The 27,770-nt window shown below is 37.5% G+C and overlaps 1 protein-coding gene across 1 annotated transcript; it reads left to right on the top strand.

Moving 5' to 3' along the window:
- Nucleotides 1–6,625: 6,625 nt before the first annotated feature.
- On the top strand, nucleotides 6,626–14,036 carry LOC107784497 (uncharacterized). The gene is made up of 2 exons (XM_016605641.2): nucleotides 6,626–7,172; nucleotides 12,605–14,036. The coding sequence occupies exon 2, from the start codon at nucleotides 12,617–12,619 to the stop codon at nucleotides 13,841–13,843; it is 1,227 nt and encodes a 408-aa protein (XP_016461127.1). The 5' UTR covers nucleotides 6,626–7,172; nucleotides 12,605–12,616; the 3' UTR covers nucleotides 13,844–14,036.
- Nucleotides 14,037–27,770: the final 13,734 nt, after the last annotated feature.

Below are 27,770 nucleotides of genomic sequence, written 5' to 3'. Positions count from 1 at the left end.
TAAATTGAGATTTCACTTCTAGGAGATGCACTTCCTAGTTTGTGTAGTTTGAGTTCATCTTTAGGAGACGCACTTCCTAGTTTGGATCATTCAAGTTTCACCCTTAGGAGACACACTTCCTAGTCTGGGTCTTTCAGGTCATTCTTTTAGGAGACGCACTTCCTAAATTGAGATTTCACTAAATTGAGACGCACTTCCTAGTTTGGGTAGTTTGAGTTTATCCTTAGGAGACACACTTCCTAGTTTGGATCATTCAAGTTTCATCCCTATGAGATGCACTTCCTAGTTTGGGTCGTTTGAGTTCATACTTAGGAGATGCACTTCCTAGCTTGGGTCATTCAAGTGTCACCTCTAGGAGACACACTTCCTAGTTTGGGTCATTTAGGTTTTATTTTTAGCAGACGTATTTGCTAGTCAAAATTTTCTTGGTTTTACTCGCAGAGGACGCACATCCTAGTCGAGTCTTTAATTTTACTCTCATCATTGCATCAGTAGCATAGGTGATTTACAGTTTTGCTAACAACTCACAAATTTTCCTAGTGCAAACTGGGGCAGAAAATTTTATTTGTTTTGTTGTTTTGATTGCAGGCACCCACCTGGAGAACGAGGGTCAATATTTCAGAAATCGATTTTAAGTTCAAATCAAAGAAGCATCAGGAGCCCGCCTGAAGAACATGGTCAACTTTCAATTTTCAAGTTCAAGAAGCATCAGGAGCCCGCCTGAAGAATATGGTCAACTTTCAGTTTACAAGTTCAAGTCAGAGAGGCATCAGGAGCCTGCCTGAAGAATATGGTCAACTTTTAGTTTTCAAGTTCAAGAAGCATCAGGAGCCCGCCTGAAGAACAGTGTCAACTTTTAGTTTACAAGTTCAAGTTAGAGAGGCATCAGGATCCCTCCTGAAGAATAGGGTTAACCTCCAGTTTTTCAAATCAGAAGTAGCACGAGCCGCGTCAAGAACAAGGTTTGCAAGCTCCAGTCTTCTCCAAGTTCAAGTTTATTTCAAGTGCAAGTAGCAGAATGCCCGCCTGAAGAATAGGATCAACTTCCAGTTTTCTTCAAATTCAAGTCAACATGATACCCACCTGAAGAATAGGGTGAATTTTCAGTTTCATGTTGAAGGATTAAGTGGATATTCAAGGAAGATTCAAGACAAGAAGTAGATAGGATATTGTATTTTGTTTTTATTTTGATGTAATTGTTTGCTTTCAATTTATGATGTAAATGGAAGGGACTACGGACCGGAGCCTCGACGGAACCTCACTCGACTCTCAAACTCATCATTCTATCATTTTTTTTGAACTACACGTGACCTGATTCCCGTATTTTCCCTTTTGAATAAATATTTGGTCAAAAATTAGTCGCATGGCTCACCTTGTCTTTGCTTGAAAACTTTTCATGTTTCAAGCAAAGAGGGGCATGCTGTGAGCACCTAATTTTTGACCATATTTAGATCTTTTTTTATTACTTTCAGAATTTAAATAGTTTTAACTTTAATCTTGATATTTTAGCTTGTATTTCACTTTTTTATAGGTTTTATTTGATAAAATTGAAAAATACAAAAACAAAAGAGTCATATTTTAGTTTTGCTAAGATAAGATGTAGATTTTAGTAAATAATACCTTTCTTGAGTAATTTTTATTCTATTTCAAAAATTTTAAATTGTTTTAAGTAGTATATAATTATGTATTCATTTAATTAGTTTAGTTACTGCATATTGCTTTCCAAAAGAAAGAAACAAACAAAAGAGCAAAAACCAAAAATGAAAGAAGAGAAACGTAAAGAGAACGGCAAAAGTAAGAAAGAAAAGTGGTCCCCATGTTCCTCTCTTTCCTCCAAAATCACGTGCCCACTTAACACATTTGATTCCCTTTGATCATTTGTTAATTTTGGCATTTTCCTTTGGAGGGGACCACACATTTTTAATATTGGTTTTCTTGTTCTCCAAGCCCATTAATTTGGTGGGAGCTCTATATAGGGCTGTATTTTGTCCCGGGCCCGGGCCTTAGTGGGCCTAACGGGCCGGGCCTCGCGGTCCCGGGCTTCGTGGTCCCGGGCTCTGGCGGTCCCGGGCCTGGCGGTCCCGGTCTTCGTGGGCCTAATGGGTGGAACCGGCCCGTGACGGGCCTAAGCCCACATGGTCCTGTGCTTAACGGGCCGGGCTCGTGGGCTTCGCGGGCCTAGCGGGTTTTTTTTTTTTTTTTAAAGACAATTTCTTGTAGTATCATGGCTATATTAATATGTAGTATATATGTATATCTAATTATTAAAGTGCTTGACGAAAAAGAAAATAACAAAACAATAGTAAAACACTAAATTGTCATGCATAAATATCACTTCTTGATATTATATTGTATCTTATGTATATATATTCTCTTATATATTTTCTTTTAGTATATATATTGTATCTTATGTATATATTGTAGCTTATAAATATATTTTCTTGTAGTATATATATTGTATATTATGTATATATTGTAGCATAATATATTTTCTTGTAGTATATTATATTGTATCTTATGTATATATATTCTCTTATATATTTTCTTGTAGTATATATATTGTATATTATGTATATATTGTAGCATAATATATTTTCTTGTAGTATATATATTGTATCTTATGTATATATATTCTCTTATATATTTTCTTGTAGTATATATATTGTATATTATGTATATATTGTAGCTTATAAATATATTTTCTTGTAGTATATATATTGTATATTATGTATATATTGTAGCATAATATATTTGCTTGTAGTATATTATATTGTATCTTATGTATATATATTCTCTTATATATTTGCTTGTAGTATATTATATTGTATCTTATGTATATATATTCTCTTATATATTTTCTTGTAGTATATATATTGTATCTTATGTATATATTGTAGCTTATAAATATATTTTCTTGTAGTATATATATTGTATATTATGTATATATTGTAGCATAATATATTTTCTTGTAGTATATTATATTGTATCTTATGTATATATATTCTCTTATATATTTTCTTGTAGTATATATATTGTATATTATGTATATATTGTAGCATAATATATTTTCTTGTAGTATATTATATTGTATCTTATGTATATATATTCTCTTATATATTTTCTTGTAGTATATATATTGTATCTTATGTATATATTGTATCTTATAAATATATTTTCTTGTAGTATATATATTGTATATTATGTATATATTGTAGCATATAAATAATTCTAAGTATAGACAAAGAAATATTGCGAAAAGAAGCTCATGGGTAGAAGCAATAAATTTTATTACCAAAAAATGACATATCTTTCTTAGTCATCCTTCCCCCAATGGAATGAGCACAACAAGGTACTAATACCACCATTAGAAGGAAAAAAACTAAGGAAGATGTGCCAAAATACAAGTTACATATTATTCTATGTATTATCTCTAACAAATCTCATAAATCCTTCAAGGTTCGGAGGAGGTTGCGTTGGTGGTGGTGGAAAAGAAGCTTGTTCATCACCACTTCCGGGCGAAGCCGAATCCTCCGTAAGTTCCGCTATCATTTCTTCATAAGCTTCATCTATCGCCGGTTGTGCTTCTGCAATTCCAAAGTTTCTTCTTTCCGAGCGGATCCAATCTCTAAACAATACTGATTTTTCCAAGCTATCCCTCATAGACGCTCTATGATCACCTATTTGCAGTCTTGCTTGACTGAAAGCGCTCTCTGATGCAACAGTTGAAGCTTGAATTGATAAAATATCCCGAGCCATCCTTGCAAGAACAGGAAAATGTTTTTCCCTTGCCTTCCACCATTCCAAAAGATCAAAAGAGCCGTCTGGATTCTCCTTTTCAAGTCCCTGAGACAAATAAACTTGAAGCTCATTTAGATGTGAAGTTTCATCATAATTTTCACCTTGAGACCCCCTGAACTCCGTCCAAGATTTAAGAGCTTTTAAGCCCGCAACTCTTTTAGAGGATTGTGAGCTAGACGAAGTAGGGGTTGGAATAGTTGGCCTAGCATGCTCTAAGGCAAGTTGATAAGCATTATAAACTGTTTGAGCGTTAATCTTAATTGAAGCTTTTGCATCTGCAAGTGTCGCAATTTCCTCATTTGAAAGATCTAAAGCCTTATAAATATTTGAATACCAAAAATGAGGACCTCCCAATTTCATTGTAGGATTTAGCATTGCAGCAAGACCATAAATAGGAGGGATAGGAAAAAAATATTTTTTAAACTTTTGTTTCATTTCATTTATAGCAAGTTCATAAATATCCCCACCCTCACTAAATTCAACAAACAAATCAGATAGTGCTGCAATATAAACTAAACAGTTTGAAATAGTAGGATAATATTGCCCAGAAAATGCATTTGTTGCAATTTGAAAATGTTCTAAAAAATCTAAAAGAATTTTAACATTAGTCCAATCTTGAGTGGTAAGCATTTCATCATCATCTTCACCACCTACCCGAGAATTAAACGTTGCATTAATTGGGTTTCTATATTCATATGCTACTACTAAACTTTCGTACATACAATTCCATCTAGTCGGGCAAGGTTTAGGAACCTTTCTTTCTCTAAGGCCATATTCATCACATTTTTTAAAATACTCTCTAAGTCTACTTCTACGGTTTGAATAAAAAAGCCAATTAAGAGCCATTCTAACCTTTTCAATTTCTATGTTTAATATTCGCATACCATCACCGACAATTAAATGATAAATATGACAAATACATCTAACATGGAAAATATTAGTAAATGCAGGATTTAGTGTTGTTGTAAGCATGCCTATAGCACTGGTGTTACTAGAAGCATTATCCATTGAAATTGCCATTATTTTATCGCTAAAGCAAAAATATCTACAAATATCTGCAACAGTGTTAGCTATAAATTTACCTGTGTGACGCGAATTAATTATTCTATATGCAATTATGCGTTTTTGCATTATCCATTCTTCATCTATCCAATGACTTGTAACAGTTAGGTAATCACAATCATTACCACTTCTACCAATATCAGTAGTAATAGAAATCCGATTAGGTATATGAGTAAATAAATAACGCAAATATTGTTCATATTCATGTTTGAATTTATAAATATCACTCTTAACTGTTGCGCGAGGCCAACCTTTATAAGTAGGATTAAACACTCTTCTAATATAATGAACCCAATTAGGATTAGAAGCAAAAGTATAAGGTAAGCACATAACAGTAATCATCTTTGCTAATTCTTCACGATCTCTATTTGGATCGTAATATAAAATACCTCCAGTGACAGTGTTAATTCCTGGTTGAACTAGATTTGAACCTGTACTAGGGTTAATCGCAGAATCTACACTTGTCCCCTCTAGATGCGCTTTCATTTGAAAAAATCTAGCCTTATCTCTAGGGTGTGTTTTTATGTGCCTAGTCAAACTACCTGTGCCGCTACGGTCTCCTACATATTTATGCGACATTAATTTCCCACAAGTTTTACACTTAGCCTTATTTTTTTCTCTTACTTGAGTAAAAAAATTCCAAACTAATGATGTTTCTAAGCGTTTAGCAGGTTCTCTATTAAAAGTAGGAGTTTCTACAGGTGGGTCGACCGGTGCATCACTTGGGTTATTAAGAGGACTAGTAGGTGTATCATCTAAATCCGGTGCTTGAGTTTCATCATCATCCTCATTTTCCTCATTATTTTCTAAGATGGTTTCATTAGGATAAAGAGCATTCATAATTTCATCATCTAATCTATCACCTGGTGCAACATTATGATAAAATTCACTATCGGTAAATTGAAAACAAGGGTGATCACTATCAAGAATTACGGAAGGAGGAGGACGTCTAGGTTGGCGACTACTTTCAACTTGCTTATCTTTTCTAGGTCGGGGAGCCGGGGGAAGGGTAGTTGGTTGGCCACTACTTTCACCGGTTTTATCTTTTCCTTTACCAAACATTTTTTTCAAAGTAAATGCCATATTAATTATAATTATGCAAACTAAACCACACAAAAATATATTATAAAAACGTAAGAGTTGAAACGAGTTTACCGGATTGCCGAACAACTTCTTGAAAATTGAAAATCGTTGAACACTTGAAAACTTCAATTCAACAACTTCACAATTTTTCACGAAATTTCAACAATAAATTAAGTAATTGTAGTAGAGAGATTGAGAGAGATTGAGAGATATTGAGAGATATTGATGAATTGGTGAATAAAAATGAAAGAATGAGGGGGTATTTATAGTTGAGAAATGGGGAAAAGTGTAATTATATAAAGTTTGGGGTTAAAATAAAGTTTGGGGGCCAAATGGCCATTTTTTTAACTTAAAAAACGGTCATATTTTCAGCCCAAACGGCTAGATTTTAAATATGGCCGTTTGATTTTTTTTTTTTTTTTTTTTTTTTTTTTAAAATAGCCGTTGGGCCCGCCAGGCCCGCCAGGACCGGCCCAGGCCCGCCTGCCGGTCCCGGGCCAAACGGTCCCGGGCTCGTGGGCTCAACCATGGAGACCAGCCCGTGACGGGCTCAGAGGCCCACCAAGACCGGCCCACCCAGGACCGGCCCACCAGGCCCACCAGGCCCGTTAGGACCGCGGGCCCGGTCCGGTCCGGTTCAGGCCCGGCCCACCGAGCAGCATTAGCTCTATATAACAAAGAGATAAACACATAAAAAGAGGGGGGTTCTCACACATAGAAAACAGAGAAGGGAAAACGGCAATTTGGAGAAAACTGGTCGCTACACCACAAAGAAAGAAGGCCCGGATTTTTCCATTTTTTCTTTCTCTCAATCAAGAGAGGCAACAGCGGCCAAGCCCTGATCTCTCTTTCTCAAATTGGAAAAACAGTCGTCCCCCTAAAAAAAAAAAACCGGCGACCCCCATCTCCCAGAACCTGAGCAGCCGTTCCCACCTCCAAAACAAAAGCAGAGCCTCACCTCCACTTCCCTTAAGCCAAAACCTAACAGAGAGAGAACCAGCGCCTCCCTCCCTTTCTGATGATTTCATCTTCTTCTTGCTCTCAATCGAAAAAAGAGATACACACACACACCGGTTGAGGTCGCTAGTTCGAGGTTCTGTTCGAATTTTCTTCCGGTCCGTTTGGTGTTGCTTGGTTTCGTTTTGTTCTGGAAGAACGATTATTGAGGTGTATCCATTTCATGAAGAAGTTTGTCTTCTCAATTTATTGACAGAATTTCCATATCAAAGGTTCATTTCCTTTAATCTATTTTGATTCATTTCCTTTAATCCATTGTTTGCCTTACATGAATGCTTCTGTTGTTTTTAGTTTTTGTTTAAATATTTCATTATGTGATTTTGTTTGCTTGATTCATATCAATTCTATCAGCAACTAAAGAAGTAAATTTTGTCTAAGAGCTCGTTTGGATTAGCTGATTGTAAATAGCTTATCACGTTTGGATTAGCTGATTGTAAATAGCTGATAAGCTTGTAGTGCTGAAAAGTTTTTTTAAATGCTGAAACTGATTTTTAAAATAAGCATTTACGTGTTTGGATAGAAGTGCTGAAACTGATAATAAGCAGTTGATGTGTTTGATTAAAAAATGCTGATAAGCTATTCTTTTGTTAAAATGACTAAAATACCCTTGAATCTTTTTCAAAAGATTATAAATTAAAAATTTCTTTGTAAAGAAAAGAATTAATAACGAATATGGAATGAAGAGAAAGTTAAGAAATTTATTTTGGGAAAAGTATTTTGTGAATTAGAAAATATTATTAAGGATAAACTAGTAAAAGTGTTGGTCAAACTAAAAGTGCTTATAAGTTGAAAAGCCATAAGTTGGGGGTGACCGGCTTATGACTTATGGCTGATTTTAGCTTATAAGCACTTTGAGTGTTTACCAAACGCGTAGATAAGCCAAAAGGTGCTTATAAGCCAGTTTGACAAGCTTATAAGCTTAGCCAAACACCCTCTAAGTGAGAAAGAAACGACCTCCGGTTCGATTTATCTGAACCTATTTACTTTTTGGTCCGTTTAAAAAAGAATGACTACTTTATAAATTTGGAAACAAATTTGCTTAAAATTATAATTCTACCCTTAATGAGAACCTTTTATAATCACACAAATATTCTGGGCCCATTTTTGAATTGTTTAGGACCATAAATTCTATAAGTCTTTAATTTTTTCTTAAACTCCGTGTTCAGTTAAACATGTTCACATAAATTAAAACGGAGAGGGTAATGGATATGGGAATAATGGGCTGTAGCACGCTAGACTAGATTCATTAAGTTTCCGGGTTTTGTTTGTTGGGCTGTTGTGTAATCTTGAAGTTGGAAATGAGACGCTTACCCAATGAGTTTAGTCCGCCGGCCCAATAACCCTAGTATTTACATACAAAAACTGGTCCATGCTTCCATAATGGTTAAATGCCTCATAACTTCAAAACCAAATATCGTTTGGTAACTAATTGAACCGTAGTTTGCTTTAGGCATGCTTTTAATCTATTATCGTGATTATGTACATGTTCGCGTGACATAAGTACGATTTCCAAAATTTAAACCGAAGTATGCATTCACCCAACTTTGGATGAAACAATCTTAACAATAATAAATTGTTATTAGTTGTGTACACATACGCGTGACACGACTTTGACATACCAAACAAAACAAGTACACACACGCATGACTCCTTTCAAGATAATTTCATAAATCACGAATAATCAAGCAATTAAAAGCGGTAAAAGAAAAAATACACATAGGTTCTAAAAATAGGTAATTAAAACAATTTAATTAAGCCATGTATGATTAAAGCGACCGTGCTAAAATAACGTAACTCGGGAATGCCTAACACCTTCTCCCGGGTTAACAGAATTTCTTACTCGGTCTTCTGGTTTTGCGGACTTTTAAACAGAGTCAAATTTCCTCTATTTGGAATTTAACATAAATCGGTGACTTGGAACAGCATAAATTATTGCAAGTGGCGACTCTGAAATTAAATAATTAATCCCATTTCGATTAATGTTACTTTAATTGAAAAAATTTCCCGAAAAAAAAGGAGGTGTGACAATCAAACCAATGAACACAAGCATACACAAACTTATCACTTAAATAATATGTATTCTTGCTTAAATTGAAGTTAAATTACTTGATTGGTTTCTCGTAGATACGAGAGAAACCAATGTTGCGGACCAGATGACAGCTTTGACTATGATTTCTGATCGAAATCCTAATTACGGGAAGCAGATAATGATCACTCTCACTGCTGGTGGCTGAGAGAATAATGTTATTCTATTTCACTACACCATCTATTTTGACTTAAATTGTAATATCCCATGGATTAAAATAATAGCCATTATTTATGCACAAAAATGTATTCTATTATGAGCAGTTGGAAAACGAGTCTGCTTTTAGTTCTTCGAAATGCCGGTCGTGAATTATGCATTTCCGAAACATCATCCCATTAAAAATTGTGTTATATAAATCATAAATAAAAGAATATAAACGGTGTAGAAAGTACAACCAGCCGTGTTTAAAACAACTTCCACGGCCCTTAATTAGTGACGCTGATTATTGTACTAGTGTGTACGAATAAATAAAGTAAACGAACTTTAAAAAAGGAGTTTTTTCAATTACAATAAAAAATCTAGACAAAGTATGTTATTAGTGAAATTTCTATATGCTTTAGCCTTTAGGTGTTCAATGCCCGAAAAAACTACTAATTTCAATTTCCACTGTATAAAACCCACTAAATTGGAAAGCTTTTGCCAAAAATATTTGTATTCTCAAGATTTGAACCCAAATGTTAATCACATGTTCAATACGGTAGACCGCTGGCCCAACTGGGGAAAAAAGTAGAGGGTGATGACGGGAGTACATATGGGGAAGTGTACAGATAGCCATTGATTAGAGATGTCTTTACTTTTTAGACACTGTTTTAAATATATTTACTCTTTAGTCAGTGCTTAATAAATTTTTACCCGCCGGACAAAAATACCCCTGTGTTAGACATAGGTGTTGTGTAAATATTGAGGACGTGTTGTCCTTAACTTCGTGAATGTTGTGTAAATATTTAGGACAAAGCGTCCTGTATTTGCACCTTCTGCTCCTAAATTTTAGGACATCATGTCCTTAACTTCATATGTGCAATGTAAATGTTAAGGACATGATGTCCTTAACTTCACGTGTGCAATGTAAATGTTAAGGACATAATATCATTAACCTGTATTTGCAACTTCTGTTGTTAAACTTTAGGACATCATGTCCTTAACTTCCTATGTATAGTGTAAATGTTAAGGACATGATGTCCTTAACTTCATGTGTGCAATGTAAATGTTAAGGACATAGTGTCCTTAACTTCATGAGTGATGTGTAAATATTAAGGACATGATATCCTTAACTTCATATGTGCAGTGTAAATGTTAAGGACATGGTGTCCTTAACTTCATGTGTGCAATGTAAATGTTAATGACATAGTGTCCTAAACTTCATGAGTGATGTGTAAATATTAAGGACACGGTGTCCTTAACTTCATATGTGCAGTGTAAATATTAATAAAGTGATGTCCTTAACTTCATGTGTGCAATATAAATATTAAGGACATAATATCATTGACGTGTATTTGCAACTTAAAAAAGTGGCTATACCACGCCATTTCTACACTTATTGTAGTGCCATTGACAGATGAACAGGATTTTTTTTGGCATATGAGACAACACTCAGTACTCATTAATTATTAAATAATTCGGCAAATGTTTAGAGTTGGTTCGCTATGTTATGTATATGATGCTATGTGCTCTCATTTGTTCTAAAGCAAGAGTCGTGTATACCTAACTCCTTATCAATTTCGTATTAAAGTACTTGAACTTTAATTAAGCTTTTGAATGATAATTTGCACAATTCAATATGATAGTAGAATATATAAAGTCCTTAATCCAAATCTCATTAATCCAAATCTCATAAACACGTACCCATCAAACGAATTCTTTTACGTAAGGGAGCATCTTAAAATTTAAAATATATAAAGAAGATGTTCATTGATTAGTTGGTTCATCTTAAAGTTAGTCGTTAATCGGAGAAAAACATGCAAAAAATAATTATCTTAGACATAAGCCAATTATACTGTGTCCATTCTCTTCTAGGAGAATGATTCTTTTACAGCATGGTGGAAAAGGATAACTTAATGATCACAGAAATTACGTGAGATTAAGGATTACTTAGCTATTAAGGGACTGTTTTTCTTTTTATAAAACGTGAATTAGCTTAAAAGAAAGTAATCTTATTCCTCTGGAACCTGGATTTATCCATAACTTTTCTGTTAACCTTTCCATAAATAAATGATTTATTAGCTTAAAATTCAGGAACTGAATTGGATTCTTAACCTCGAAAGCACACGTTTAGCCGGCCCCTAGGCCCATTTCAGAATAAACCCGCACTCAATTTCAAATATTCATACATTTTTAGTCGTGTTAATTTTCATACCAGTAAATTACGCATAGACCCTTTCAAATTCATCCCCATAAGGTGTTCATGGTTCGGTTTGAGTCGGTTTTTCCCTAAAAAGAAACAAACCAAGTAAGTTGTTTTTTCAAATATTGGAACCAAATCAAACCAATTAAGTCAGTTTTTTATCGATTTGGTTTTTGTCGGTTTTCCGTTTTTTTCGGTTATTTATCGGTTTTTTTCTTAAACATGAGACATACAATACCAAACGCATATTCCGTCGACTACATTTTCTACATAACACTATCAAATCAATTGCTCTTTGAGAAATCTATCATTTATCAAGATATATTGATGATAATTGAATCAAATAGTGATGAATAATTTAAGTACTCAATTAAAAATCGATTATTTTTAACATGAAATTAATTCTTGTTCTTAGCAAAAGAAAACTATCGATCAAACTAGAATGTAAAGGCAAAGAAATAGATTATTAAATAGCAAAATATTAGACTAAAAATATATGAATAATATGTACTTTAAAATTTTAAAAACTTTATATAAAAATATACCTATATATAGGTGTAATAATAAATTTTAATAGCTACTTTTATAGTCGGTTTGGTTCAGTTTTTTCGGTAATTTTTTTATTAAAACCAAAACCAAAACCAAACCAAATTTGATCGGTTTTTAAAATTCAAAACCAAAACCAAACCTAAAAAGTATTGATCCGCCTAATGTTTTGTCCGCCAGTTGTTTGGATCATCTGAGGAGGGTCTTCTATGGAAATGACATATCAAAATTAATTAGCTTAAAGTTAGGTGACCATATCATAGATTAATTAGACGATACAGACACTAGATGAATGATTTGCTACCTATAAGAGATATAGAACGTCATTACAGTCCAATCCACTTAACCTTTAAGTAGCTTTTTACATTAAAATAGAAAAAGGGAAATTTGGAAAGAGACCAAAGAGCTTATCTAAGAAAAATAAGCTTTTTGTTCTTTAATTTCTTATTTCTTATTAGAGGATAGTGAGACTAGATGAATGATTGTTAGCCTTCTTAGTGTGTGATAAAGCATTGGATGACACGAGAAAACTCTTAGGTACGTACACTTATTAAAATACAGTAAGTGTTAGGTACTTCAATTGAATGGTAGATTATTGGAAACAAGTGTTGCCAACTTAGGAGGTTCACCTCTTAAAGATTCTCTGATTTAGCTCTTGTGCATATGTCAAGAGTTCAATCGCCATGGCTGCAAATACCATAGATCTCAACACCATGAATGTACCAGCTGCGTACGCTGCTGCAGCGAATCTGATCCCTTTAACACAGGGCTTACCCGAGGAGAATTGGAGCGATGATAAAAAGGGTGCGATACCTATCTGGCATGTTATCCCTCTTGACGACAACAATACAGTTACTGTAGGTGCAGAGTTCTTGCAGCAAATATCCAACAACACCATCTCTGTAAAGACTGCCATAAATTGTTTCAAGCTCGCAATGAGTTTGAAATCTCCTGACACTGGAGTTGCCGATCCTTTACTGTCTCAAGCCGATAGACCTGCTGCTGCAACAGCAAACCCTACGGTCTTAGCCAGAGAGGAGATGCCTGCTAGCGATACATTCCCCAATACACCGTACACGCTTCAAGCCCCTCAGGTGGTTCCTGGACCAGCGCCTGCTGTGATTTTGCCTGTAGCTAACGCTGCAGCAGCTGCACATGTAGCCGTTGTACCTCAAGCAGGAGAAGACACTCAGGAAGAGAAGCGCTATGCCTACTGTTTCATCGCTGCATATCTAATGAAATTGTTGGTAAAGTCTGCTGACAACGTTGTTACTGGGTTAACTGCTATGAGGACCAGGTATGAGGGATTTTACGGCCCTGCAAGGACTGTTGCAACATTTAGCTTATCTCAAGCCCAGGCCATCGCTTTGAAAAAAGGATTGGCAAGCAGGGAGAAAATAATGGTGACGTACACTATGGCATTAGCTCACACTCAATCTCAAGCTGCAGGTACTCTAGGTACAAGAGAAATGTGGATCCTGAATTATTTAGGGTTTTTGCCTTTTTCCTACAATGGCCTTCATGCGTACACATTGCTGATTGACCTAAAGAATTTCTCGAAAGTTCCTTTGGGAAAGCTTATGTCTTTATTCCATGTGAACATCACGGCACCTGCCTTGAGCAAGATTGCATACATAGTCCAAAATCTTGAGAGGACTACAGATAACCCAAACAGAGATGTCTATTTCAGATATTGCTCCTCATGGGGTCCTCAGTATTTCCAGAGCTTGAGGTCTAGGCACTGCACTCATCTGCTATACACAGTTGCCTGGGCATGGAAGACTATTGCACCGGGACATCCTAATGCAGACCCCGAGAACATCGCAGCAATCAGTTCTCTATCTAGAACAATGAAAACTACATTGAAGCAAGCAGGGATCATCATAGGAGAATCTTTGAAGAAGAACTGAGTGGTATCTCAGCATCTCCAGCCTTTGCCATGGCTATTGCAGCAACGGAAGGTGATGTTGATGAAGAGGATTGGGAAGATCTGTGATCACACTGAGAGGGGGTTATGGTTAAATTAAATAAACTATTTGGTTGTTATGCTTATATTATATGTTTCACTTATGCTTATACCTTAATATTAGATAAACTTTCCTATATGCTTTCATTATTCTTTATGTACTAATAGCTTATTATCTTAACATTTAAGGAAAAAAAAAGAAAGTGTTGCCAACTTATATCAAATTAAAAAAATTGTCTATAACTTTCTAACAATTTAAACTTGGCAAAATACCTTAACACCCCTTAAACTTGATACGGATTATTAGTTACAATCTTAAACTATTCGTGGTCTTAATTACCCCCTCAACTTGGCCTTTTGAGAGCCATTACTCCCATGGACGCTGATGTGGCAAAGAGTGTGGGTGCACTCGCCTGCCACATAAATTTTTTTGTATATGTGGCATTTTTTTAAAAATAAAATATATTTTTACCTTTTTAAGTATGTTACTTTTTGGATAATTTTTTTCGAATACAATTTATAATAAAACTTCGATAGAACTACAGTATTTAGGGTAAATATTTTTATTTGGCTAAAAATAATAAAATCTTAGTTTAATATTTTTTTTAATTTGATCTAAAAATAAAAATTTATACAATTGAAATAAATAGTCATGTGTATTTTTTTTATAACTTTTTAGATGCCTTGACTATTTATAACATATACTCATGATAGTTATCTCATAATTTTTTGTTATTATTTTTTCTTCTTGTAATCCTTTTGTCATATCAAGGATTTACATTTGTACTTGCAATTATCAAATTTTCTGATGAATATAATGGGACTGAGAATTAGGCAATTTGACATAAATACTTTATTTAGAGGTCCATTATTTCTTGTCAGAAGATGTCCATAGGTTTAAACAGAAATTTCAAAATAACTAAATCAATTAATCTGAAATCTCTAAGAAAACAAACCAAAGAGATTATTTGGTTTGGTATTTCATAACCGAAAACTTGAACCGGAGTTTTCATAATCCAATTCGAAGTGCCTGATGTCAGAAGAGTCATTTTTTTTTTACAACTTTTTAGATGCCTTGACTATTTATTTCAATTGTGAGCACTTAATTTTTTACCGTGCTTGAATTTTCGCTCACTCATCTCACCAATATCATACTTTGTCTCCACTCCATTTTACCTTGTCCCCCATGCTTGTCCCCGCCCAACTTTACCTTGTCCCCCATGCTTGCCCCCATGCTTGTCCCCTCACTCACAACCCACATATCCCTATTTTTCCTTCAAGTAAAGACCTACACAGAAGGAGGGGGAGGGCTTCCTAAACAAAAAAAAGGGGCAGAGCTTCTAGCTCTAAAAAAAAAAAAACAAAGTCGTAGCTTCTCCTGAAAAAGGGCAAAAAATACACGAAAACAGGCGCGGAAACCCCCCAAAAACGCAGCACCTTTAACCAGCAAAAACACTTTCAAAACCAGTGTAAAAATAGTTCCAAAATCGCTCTTAAAGGCAGCCGAAAATCTGCCCAAAATTGCAGCAATAATACGGCTGAACCAGCTGCAAAGCTCCCGAAAAACAGCTTCAAAAATTAGTCCAAACACCATCCCTGAGCTTCGTCCATGTTCCGGTCGAATTTGGCGAGGTGCGAGTTTCTTTCCGACGAGGTTGATGTTAAGTATTTCTGGTTCCTGTTATTCGAATATCCATCTCCCTTTGTTGTTTGTTTATTTATTTTGCATTTTTGTAAAAATAATTTACTGCTTTGATTTTGTTTTGGTTTGTTTAGTTGGTATCTTGTTGTTTGAATCTCTTATTTTCGCTTTTATTTCATGAGCATGAGATCCAAGTCTAATAATCTTTTGGTTTTGTTTGATAGCTGAAAATAAGAAGTAGTGATGCATTATTTTTTCTTGGAACCATTGTCCATTAGTTATGCCAGTTTGGCCATTTGTTTGTCTTGTGAAAATCAAAAACTAGATCGGACATACAATAATATAGTTTGTGAGTTTGGGCCAAGTAAGATATGTTCTGCCATAATCCAAAAAAGAGAAACAAGAGAGTCCCTACTTATTCATATGCCGACCCAATTTTTCTGAAACACATGAAGCTAGCCCACTTTTTCATAACTAATTCACTTTATTTCCTCCACAATATTATCCATACCTTATGACTTTACAATAATCTCAAAGTTTAGATAGAATAATGAACACGATAGAGTACTTTAGGCATGCTTTTATTGTGATTTCCAAAATTAAAACTGAAGTACGTTGTTCACAATTTTGGCCAAAACAATCTTAATACAATAAAATGTTATTAATTGTGTACACGTACGTGTGACATAATTTTGGCATAATTAAAAAAACGGATTCACACGTGACTCGTTTCAAAGATAATTCTATATTTTAATAATTAAAAGCGGATAGATAAAATATGGAAATCATTAAATCACAGTTTATTCTAAATTAATTCAAATCAAGTTGTAGTCAATAAAGCTACCGTGCTAGAACCACGGGACTCAGGGAATGCCTTACACCTTCTCCCCGATCAACAAAATTTCTTACCCGGACTTTATTTTGCAGACCAATAATAAAAGAGTCAAATCTTCCTTTGACTAGGGATTCAAACAAAAGGTGACTTGGAACGCCCAAAAAAATCAATTCCAAGTGGCGACTCTGTAAATAAAATAATCCCTATTCAAGTTTGTCACTTTAATTGGAGAAACTCTTTAACCCACCATCCATAACTCATTTTATCATTTTGGGGGTAGTAAAAGGGGTGTGACAGCTCTTGGCGACTCTGTTGGGGACCTTCAAGAATTCGAGCTTGTACATTGACTTTATTTGGCTTTATTAATTTTTGTATATATTGTGATTTATTTGGGCCTAATGTGTTACATGTCGAGTTTTTACCGTTTTGATATTGTTGAACTGTACATATAAATTGTATCTTCTCTCGCATCCCTCTGAGTCTTTTGATAATTAGTTATGTTGTGTTTGCCTACCAGCATCACAAAATTTCTGTCTTGAGATAAAGCCAGTTAGCCTACCAGCTTCTGGTGAAGGATTTAGTCATACGTATTTAGGCGGGAGAGCCGTTAGCTAGCCAGTACTATTCTACTACTGGTGACGCTTGACGCTCCACGGCTCGGGTTGTCCGCCCGGGTAAGCCAGGTCTAGATACCATCTCTATTAGGATTTACAAACTTAGAAGAACAAGCCACAAGCAATGAATATCCCTAGTTGGCTACGCTTTATTTGCATCATGTGCATTTGACTTAGCATCACTCGACGCAAAGGCCGATTTCTGTTTTAGGACAGATACCTTGTTGAGACCATTATGTCATGTTATGTGCTACTTGTTGCATTTTTTGGGAGGCTTGCATGTCGACCGACTTCAGCATAAATCAGTTGAATGAACAGAGAAAAAATGATGTGGTCTAGTGCACATGATTTTTAAAGATTAATTTTCATAAAATAAAAAATAAAAAAAAATAGTCGATTTTGACCGAACGACGCAGGTTTGATTCTCACCGAATGTGAGATACGTAGGCAAACCTTATCGGTTCCGGCCCCCAATTTTCAAAAATCCAAAAAGATATTTTCCTTTAATTGCTTCTTTAGAATTTTTTTTTTGGGACCAAAAATCCAAAAATATTTTCTTCCTTTTTTAAAAAAAAAAAAAGTCTTTCACCCAAAATCTAAAAAAATATTTTCTTTCTTTTGAAATTTTTTTTTAAAAAAAATCAAAATTCAAAAAAAATTCTTTTTTTTCTTCTTTAGAAGTTTTTCTTTCACCAATTTCAAACAAAAAAAAAAAAAAAATCAAAAACAAAAATTAAAAATATTTTTTTTGCTAGGAGATTTTGTCGGATTAATTGTATATGAAAAAAAAAGAGTAAGTTTATCTATTTTATTTCTCATTCACCGAACTACGCGGGTCTGATTCTCACCGGATATGAGATACGTAGGCAAACCTCATCGGTTCCGGCCCCAATGTTCAAAAAAAAGAAAAATTCAAAAATAGTTTCCCTTTCGTGGATTCCCTCTCTAGAATTCTTTCCTTAGAAAATCCAAAAAGAAATTAAATCCAAAAATATTTTCCTTCTTTTCCGAAGCCTTTCATTCGAAAAAAAAAACAATCTTCAAATCAAAATCCAAAATATTTTCTTCCTTCTTTAGAATTCCTTCTTTTTTTTAAAAAACAATTCAAAATTTCATAAAAAGAAAAAAAAACTCAAAAAAATATATTTAAAAGTCTTTATATATAAAAAAAGAAAAGAAAAAGAAAAATGGGTGTCTATTCCCAATCCCCCTGAACTACGTAATGATCTGATTCATGCGGCGACGTGATACGTAGGTAACCCACAAAAGGTTCGATCAAAATATTTTTCAATGATTCTAAGATGAGGGATCAAAATGAGGCGTGAGTAAAAAAAATGAGAAGAAAATAAGAGCGTCAATAAGAAGCAACCTCATAAGCCGGAATGAAACATGAAGCCTCCAAAAGCATGTTAGAAATAGTGACAATGGTAGGAGCATGGCACATAATGTGTGATTCATATCTATAAAATGCTTAACCCTAACACGTTTGCTGTCTCTTACGTAGTAAGCTTAAGGTGGTTGGTTTGTGGTGAAACTGGCAACACACCATTACTTCACTAGATCTAAGGGAGCAGTAGTAATGGCCAACGATGATGAGATCGAGCTGATCAGTGACGACCCCCAGGGTCAATCAGTTGAACAAGAGTCAGAGGAAATAAGAAAATTAAGACAGCAATTATCTGATGTATATCAAGCTTGGGTGTCTGGTCAGCCTCCACCCCGGGGTCCCTCAGAGGGAACTTCCACCGTGCCCCTGGCTACTCAACCACCGCTCCATGCAACGAGCGGCCACATTCTACCACCAGGGTATGTGCCAAACTACAGCCTCCACGTTGCTCCTGGTACCTCTAATGTGCGACCTCCAGTCGCACCGGTCAGGAACACTCCTCTAGTCGTGTCTGGCGCACCGACATACACAATCCCGCCTCCACCTCCTGTGACGAGGCCAATCAACGAGCCACCATCTCATGCTTATGATGGCCAATACTACTCTCCAAATATGGCTTTCGGGGTCTCGGTTCCATGTAATCAGACTCTTTAGTATGAGTCACCAGTGAAAAATGAAAAGCCTGCCAAGACGGTTGAGCCGGATGAGATGGCCAGGAAAATGAAAAGTCTTGAACAGAACATAAAGAACATATAGGGACTAGGGGGTCAAAAAAGTGTTTCGTTCAGTGATTTATGCATGTTCCCTCACATCCATTTGCCACCAGGGTTCAAGACCCCAAAATTCTAGAAGTATGATGGACACGGCGACCCTATCGCCCATTTGAAAAGGTACTGCAACCAGCTGAGGGGTGCAGGTGGAAAAGAAGAATTACTGATGGCTTATTTTGGGGAAAGTCTTGTGGGGGTAGCCTCCGAATGGTTCATTGACCAAGATATCTCTCACTGGCATGTCTGGGACGACATGGCCCAAGCCTTCGTCAAACAATTTCAATACAACATAGATATTGCGCCGGATCGCAATTCCCTGTTCCAAATGAAGAAAAAGCTGACTGAAAGCTTTAGGGAGTATGCAATCAAGTGGAGGGAGCAAGCAGCTAGAGTTAAGCCACTCATGGATAACCACGAGTTGATCACTGTTTTTCTGGAGGCCCAAGAGCCTGATTACTTTTAGAACATGATGTCCGCAATGGGTAGACCTTTTGCGGAAGCAATCAAAATAGGAGAGGTGGTCGAATATGGCCTCAAGACTGGCAGAATTGTAAGTCAAGCTGCTCTCAAAGCCACCACCCAAGCTATCCAAAATGGGTCGAGAAGTTTGGCAAATAGAAAGAAGAGAGATGAAGGGTCCATGATGACTTCGGGATCCAGGGAAGTTTAAAGAGGGGCATCGCACCCATATGTGCAAGTTCATCAGGGGCAATCCAGCTACCCTCAACATTACTATCCCCCGCCAATTCCTCAGTACTCCGTGGGACCGCCATAATATACAGTGTTTAATGCTCAATCATATGCTCGTCCTCCCAATCAACAGGTACGGGCACCAGCTCCAAGATTCCCCCGACCTCAGTAGCAAAATTTTCGGGCACCCTACAATGCTCGTCCTAGGCAGGATTATGGTCAAGAGCAGAGGCCGGTGGAAAAATTTACTCCATTGGCTGAATCATATTCTAGTCTGTTCCAGAATTTGAAGCAGATGGGCGTGATTGGACCCATCGCTCCCCACCATATGCATCCCGATTCACACGGATTTCAAGCAAATGCTAGATGTGAATATCATTCAGGTGCTCCGGGGCATAGCACTGATGACTGTTGGACCCTGAAAAGAGCCATAAAAAGACTCATTGTTGAAAAATTGATTGTAGTCACAAATGGCGAGGAACCTCCTAATGTGACCAATAACCTGTTGCCAGTACACAATGATGTTCATTTTATGGGAATGATTGGCCGAGATCATGAATACAAGCCGGTTGGTCGAGCAGAAATGACAGTGGTAACGATTCAAGAGGGAACCAAACTGGAAGTAAGTCCAAGCCTATATGCACCGTTGATTGTGAAAGGCGCCCAGAGCTCAGAGAGGGCAACTTTATTTGTTCCAAAAATCTCGAGGTTGGAAGTTCGCTCCAATGTTCAAAACCCAAAGTTATACGTCTTTGGAGGTCACCCCATCACAAAGCAGAATCAGGGTGATACGACGGGTATAATAGAACCGATCATAATCAAGCCTGCCACACAACCCCGTGTAACAAATACGAAAACCATCCCTTGGAACTACAACAAAACTGTAGTAACCTACAAAGGCAAGGAAATCATAGAAGAAGTAGGGAAAACTGGAGGTTTGACTCGATCAGAGAGGTGTTACTCTCCAGAAGAGTTGAGGAAGGCTAAGCAAATCAGAGAAGGTCAAATGCCAATAAAGAAACCGGTCACTGAAGAAGAGGCGGAGGAGTTTTTGAAAAAGATGAAAGTTCAGGATTACTCAATCATTGACCAGCTGAGAAAGACTCCTGCCCAAATCTCTCTGTTATCTCTGCTAATACACTTAGGAGAGCATGCCCGTGTACTAATCAAAATCCTGAACGAGGCACATGTCTCAGAGAATACCACCGTGAATCAGTTAGAAAATATGGCTAATAGATTTTTTGAGGTGAACAAAATTTCCTTTACTGATGATGAGCTTCCTGAGGAGGGATCCGGTCACAATAGGGATTTGCACTTGATTGTCAAATATAAGGGGCATTATGTGAAGCGAGTCATGGTTGATGAAGGCTCGGGTGTAGATGTATGCCCCCTCTCTACCTTGCAAAGTATGAAGATCAATACAGACAGGATCCGACCCAGCAATGTTCGCATCCGGGCTTTTGATGGCTCAGCGAGAGATACCATTGGGGAGATCAACCTCACCATGACGATTGGGCTTGTTGATTTTGAAATTGTCTTCCAAGTAGTGGACATGGAAACTTCTTTTAACTTTCTTCTTGGAAGGACATGGATCCATACGGCCTGAGCTGTGCCATCCACCTTGCATCAGATGCTCAAATTTGAGCACGACATGCAAGAAATTATTATTCACGGAGAAGACGAGTCATCCATTTATAAAGACCCGTTAATCCCATGTATTGAGGCCAAGGAAGAATGTGAGTCTATTGTCTATCAGGCTTTCAAAGTGGCTGCTGTGGACCATGTTGAGGAAGGAAAGCCCATTCTGCATCCTCATCTCTCCGCCACATCTGTAATGGTGGCTGCACTTATGATGAGACAAGGTTATGAGCCAGGAAAAGGCTTGGGGGCATCATTGCAAGGAATTTCAAAACCTATTTCTCCATTCAGTAACAGGGGTACTTTTGGTTTAGGCTTCAGGCCAACACAAGCGGATGAAGACAAAGCCAAGCACCGCAAAAAGTACGGGTAGGTCTTGCAGCAACCTATCCCTTACATTTTCGGCACTTTTGTCAAGCCACGATTCAAACATGGTCAAAATTCCTCGGCGCATGCAAACATTGATAAAATTTGCCATGGCCTCAGCCAGATGTTTTCTAAAGTGAACATGATCCAGGCTGGTGAAGGCACTAGTCGTGCCGATATGCAACTAATTGGCCCAGAAACCATGCTCAATAACTGGGAAGCAACTCCTCTCCCTGCAAGGAAGGAGTCTTGGTAGTTGACTTTTACAGCTTCTTTCTTTTGTACTTTGGGTTACTTTCAGGGTTGTAATCCAAATATCTAAGTATGATTGTTTTATTTTTACGTTAACCCTTCTATCCTTTCAAATTCAATGAAATGCAGTTCCGTTTCGTATTAAATTTTTTATCTTTTCCTTTTCCTAATTCCTGCCATTTTATTTCCATTTCAGTTTTGTTAATGCCGGCTTTAATAACATGACATGCATACAGAATTCACGCCCAGATCTCAAAAAGCTGTCTAATTTCGAAATAATGCATCAAGAGGTCGAATATGATGAAGATAAGGTTTTTGATGAAATAAAAAGAGAGTTGGAACAATTTGAAAACGAGCCTAGGCCCAACCTTAATGAAACTGAGCCAATTAATATCGGAGGTCATGAAGAAGTCAGAGAAACAAAGATAAGCATTCACACTGAACAAAAAAGCAAAGATGCCTTGATTCAACTTTTATTTGAGTATAGAGATATGTTTTCCTGGTCTTATGATGATATGCCTGGTTTAAGCGCCGATTTAGTGGTTCATAAGCTTCCCATGTATCCTGATTTTCCACCAGTCCAACAGAAACAGCGAAAATTTAAAACGGACATGAGTGATAAAATCAAAGAGGAAATAATGAAGCAATTGAGCGCCAATGTTGTCAGAGCCGTACGATACATCACCTGGGTGGCAAATGTTGTGCCCGTGCCAAAGAAAGATGGAAAAAATAGAGTCTGTGTTGACTACAGAGACCTGAACAAAGCAAGTCCGAAGGATAATTTTCCTTTGCCAAACATCCATATTCTTGTAGATAATTGCGCAAAGCATGAGATACAGTCGTTCGTGGATTGCTATGCTGGGTACCACCAGATTCTAATGGATGAGGGTGATGCAGAAAAGACCGCTTTCACCACTCTGTGGGGTACTTATTATTACAGGGTCATGCCATTCGATTTAAAGAATGCAGGGGCAACTTACATGAGGGCCATGACTACCATTTTTCACGACATGATGCACAAAGAGATTGAAGTATATGTCGATGATGTCATCATAAAATCAAAGACACATGCTGATCACGTGAATGATTTGAAAAAGTTCTTCGAACGGCTTCGAAGGTATGACCTTAAGCTCAATCCAGCCAAATGTGCGTTGGGGGTTCCATCTGGAAAACTCCTCGGTTTTATAGTCAGTCGGAGAGGCATCGAATTGGATCCATCTAAGATAAAGTCCATTCGAGATCTGCCACCCCCGAAGAACAAAAAGGAGGTCATGAGTTTGCTCGGAAGGTTGAACTATATCAGTAGGTTCATTGCTCAGCTCACAACCACGTGCGAGCCCATCTTTAAGTTGCTGAAAAAGGATGCTGCAATCAAGTGGACGGACGATTGCCAAAATGCTTTTGACAGGATCAAAGATTATCTATCAAAACCCCCTGTACTGGTCCCACCTGAACCTGGTAGGCCTTTGTTTTTATATCTATTGGTGATGGATAATTCCTTTGGATGAGTTATGGGGCAACATGATACGACAAGCAAAAAGGAACAAGCAATATATTATTTGAGCAAGAAGTTCACCAATTATGAGGTTAAGTACACCCTTTTAGAAAGGACATGTTGTGCCTTGACTTGGGTCGCTCAGAAGTTGAGACATTATCTTTTGGCCTATACTACTTACCTCATATCCAGAATGGATCCTCTGAAGTATATCTTCCAAAAGCCAATGCCCACTAGCAGGCTCGCAAAATGGAAAATCCTGCTCACAGAGTTCGACATCATCTATGTCACTCACACCGCGATGAAAGCACAGGCTTTGGCCGATCATTTGGTAGAGAATCCAGTTGATAATGAGTACATGCCACTTACCACATATTTCCCAGACGAAGAGATCTATTCAATAAAGGAAGTAGTTCCAGACGACAACCCTGTATGGAAAATGTATTTTGATGGAGCTGTCAATATCAAAGGAGTTGGGATCGGGACAACCCTCATCTCACCTATTGGACAGTATTACCCTGTAACAGCCTGGCTTCGGTTCTTCTGTACCAATAATACGGCAGAATATGAAGCCTGTATCATGGGTTTGAAAATGGCCCTCGATCTGGATGTGCATGAACTATTGGTTATGGGAGATTCTGACTTGCTTATCCGGCAAGCCCAAGGTGAATGGGAGACTCGAGACATCAAGATTATTCCATACAGTCAATGTGTACAAGATTTGAGCAAAAGATTCAAATCCATCGAGTTTATGTACATTCCCAGGTTTCACAACGAGCTAGCCGATACTTTGGCTACTTTAGCCTCGATGCTCCCTTATCCGGGAAACACCCATATCGATCCACTAGAAATCCAAGTTCAGAATCAACACGGTTACTGCAATACGATTGAGACAGAACCAGATGGTGAACCATGGTATCATGACATAAAATGATTCCTGAAAACGAGAGAATACCCAGAGCATGCCAAGGGAGATAAAAAAGAACTATAAGGAGGCTCGCCAACGGTTTCTTCCTGAATGAGGAAATTTTGTACAAAAGGACCCCAGGTTTGAACTTTTTGAGATGCGTAGATGCCACAGAAGTTGAGCGGATCATGAGTGAAGTGCATTCGGGGGTATGCGGACCTCACATAAATGGATATGTTTTGGCGAAGAAGATTCTGCGGGCAGGGTATTATTGGCTTACAATGGAGCGAGATTGCTTCAGTTTTGTTCGCAAGTGTCACCAATGCCAGATTCATGGTGACCTGATTCACTCGCCACCTTCGGAGTTGCATCCCATGTCCTCTCCTTGGCCTTTCGTTGCTTGGGGAATGGATGTTATTGGGCCAATTGAGCCAAAGGCTTCAAATGGGCATAGATTCATTTTTGTTGCAATTGATTACTTCACCAAGTGGGTGGAGGCCGTCACTTTCAAAGTAGTCACCAAGAAAGCAGTGGTAGACTTTGTTCATTCCAACATCATCTGCTGCTTTGGTATCCCAAATACCATTATCACTGACAATGCAGCCAATCTCAATAGTCATTTGATAAAGGAGGTATGCGAGCGATTTAAAATTATGCATCGCCATTCTACCCCTTACCGGCCAAAAGCCAATGGAGCCGTTGAAGCAGCAAACAAGAACATCAAGAAGATTCTTAGGAAAATGATCCAAGGTTCGAGACAATGGCATGAAAAGTTGCCTTTTGCTCTTTTGGGATACCGCACGACTGCTCGCACATCTGTTGGTGCAACTCCTTATCTGTTGGTATATAGGACGGAAGCTGTAATACCGGCTGAAGTCGAAATTCCCTCTCTTCGAATCATTGTGGAGTCGAAGATTGAAGATGCAGAATGGGTAAAGACCCGATTAGAACAACTAATGTTGATTGATGAGAAACGGCTAGCAGCAGTGTGCTTTGGCCAGTTATACCAGCAAAGAATGGCACGCGCTTACAACAAGAAAGTGCGTCCAAGGTAATTCAAGGTAGGCCAACTCGTTCTGAAACGCGTTCTTCCACACCAAGTAGAAGCTAAAGGAAAGTTCGCCCCAAACTGGAAAGGACCCTACATCATCAAGAAAGTGTTACCAAAAGGGGTTTTGCACTTGGTAGATGAAGAAGGACGGGTACCAGACATGACTACTAATGCAGATACAGTCAAAAGATATTATGTCTGATATATACCCACTGTGACGAAGGCTACCATGCTCGCTATTCCAAGCAAGTGTCAACCTTTTGTTACCCTTTTTAAGCTGTATGTTTCTTCTTCCTTGTTTTTCACTTTTTGGAACATGTGTAAATAATAATAATAATAATAAAAATAATAATAATAAAAAATAAAATAAAAATTGAGTCATTGAACTACGTCCAACATGATTCCAAAAGGATATGTAGGCAGCCTTACCCTGGGTTCGGTCCCATTATAACAAAAATCCATATGCTCAATACTCCAAAACTGGGGCAGAAGTTTGTTTTTATCTTACGGTTTTCCCGTAGAAACAGTTCCAAAAGTTATAATTCAGTTCAAGGTTCTTTTCGCCTTTTCCTGTTAAGAATTTCTGATCGATCTTTAAGAATACTTGAAGTCCCCATGCCAGGAGCATTGGCCAACCTTCCGCATGGAAAAAAAAAAGAAAAGAAAAGAAAAGAAGAAATGAGAGAGTCTTATCGTTGAAAACCCGTATGAGCACTGTAAGGAGACAGATCGGCACCATAAGGCAACAGTGATTAGAGAAATGAGAGAGGTCAGTTAGTGAAAACCCGCAAAGGGCGCTACTAGCCGAGTGAGGGTCTTCGATGCTCCGGCATGAGCACAACCAAGACAGTTTTGAGATGAACATTTGCGATGTATTTTGAGAATTAGACAGCTAAGACAGATCAGGCGTCCAGTCCAAAATGAATGTCATGATTCATTAAAGTCGGCACATATCTCCAGATAAGTCTCCTTATTTCTCTTCCCGAAAGGGACACCTTTTATTTTAGACACAATTCCTTTTCCACTTCCAATTGCTCTTCTATTATTTTCCATAATTTTTCTTAGATTCCCTTTCGGTCTAATCTTGCATCAAAAGCAAAGCAAAAATGGCTGCAAAACTGTCTACAATTTTCCCATAATACCGAGCATAATTTGGAGCATATACGGCATTGACGAAGGCAGGAATCCATCTGTGATCTCTTTTGACAAGGCGGACAAAGTGTCTCAAAGAAACTGAAAAGGTCTCCTAAGCAAGACTTGCTTCATGGGAAAAGTTGATAAGCACTACAGACACAAACTGGTTCTGAGTGCAAGACAACTAAGTTTGATTTTAAAGAAAAATTGCTTTGCCTGAAATACAAGGGTTAACGGTACCGTGGACATCCGGGTATGAAACAGCCAGGGGAGACATTAGAAAGACAAAGTCTCTAGAAAATGACACAAAGTATCCGAGCATCTCGGTACCACTCTGCTAGAATCAGTTCTTTGACAACGGGGTGTCCGTGAACTCAAACTCCTCAGTGCATCAAGGCCACAAACCGACCACCACTTTAAAAACTCATAAATTTTCTTTATTTGAAGCAGGAACAAAGCAGTGCAGAATGGCGGTTCTCAAAGGACGAATGTCACCAAATGTAAGCTCCTTAAAATCTTCAGCATGCATCACTACTGTCCATACCTCTCATTTTCATAGCTTAACCCACGCAAAACCTTTTCACCTAGGGGGATCCAGCTCATAGGTCCGGGTAGAAGTACTCTTCGCTCAGGCTGTTTTACGTAGCTTAACCCAGGTAGAACATTTTCACCTAGGGGGATCCAGCTCATAGTTCCGGGTAGAAGTACTCTTCGCTCAGGTTACTTTTCGTAGCTTAACCCAGGTAGAACCTTTTCTCCTAGGGGGATCCAGTTCATAGTTCCGGGTAGAAGTACTCTTCGCTCAGGATGTTTTACGTAGCTTAACTCAGATAGAACCATTTCGCCTAGGGGGATCCAGCTCATAGTTCCGAGTAGAAGTACTCTTCGCTCAGGTTACTTTTCGTAGCTTAACCCAGGTATAACCTTTTCGCCTAGGGGGATCCAGCTCATAGTTCCGGGTAGAAATACTTTTCGCCCAGGTTGTTTTACGTAGCTTAACCCAGGTAGAATCTTTTTACCTAGTGGATCCAGCTCATAGTTCCGGGTAGAAGTACTCTTCGCTCAGGATGTTTTACGTAGCTTAACCCAG

Source organism: Nicotiana tabacum, chromosome 17 (genome assembly GCF_000715075.1).
Source record: "Nicotiana tabacum cultivar K326 chromosome 17, ASM71507v2, whole genome shotgun sequence".
Classification (NCBI taxonomy): Eukaryota; Viridiplantae; Streptophyta; class Magnoliopsida; order Solanales; family Solanaceae; genus Nicotiana; species Nicotiana tabacum.
This window is presented reverse-complemented; position numbering and strand designations above follow the sequence as displayed.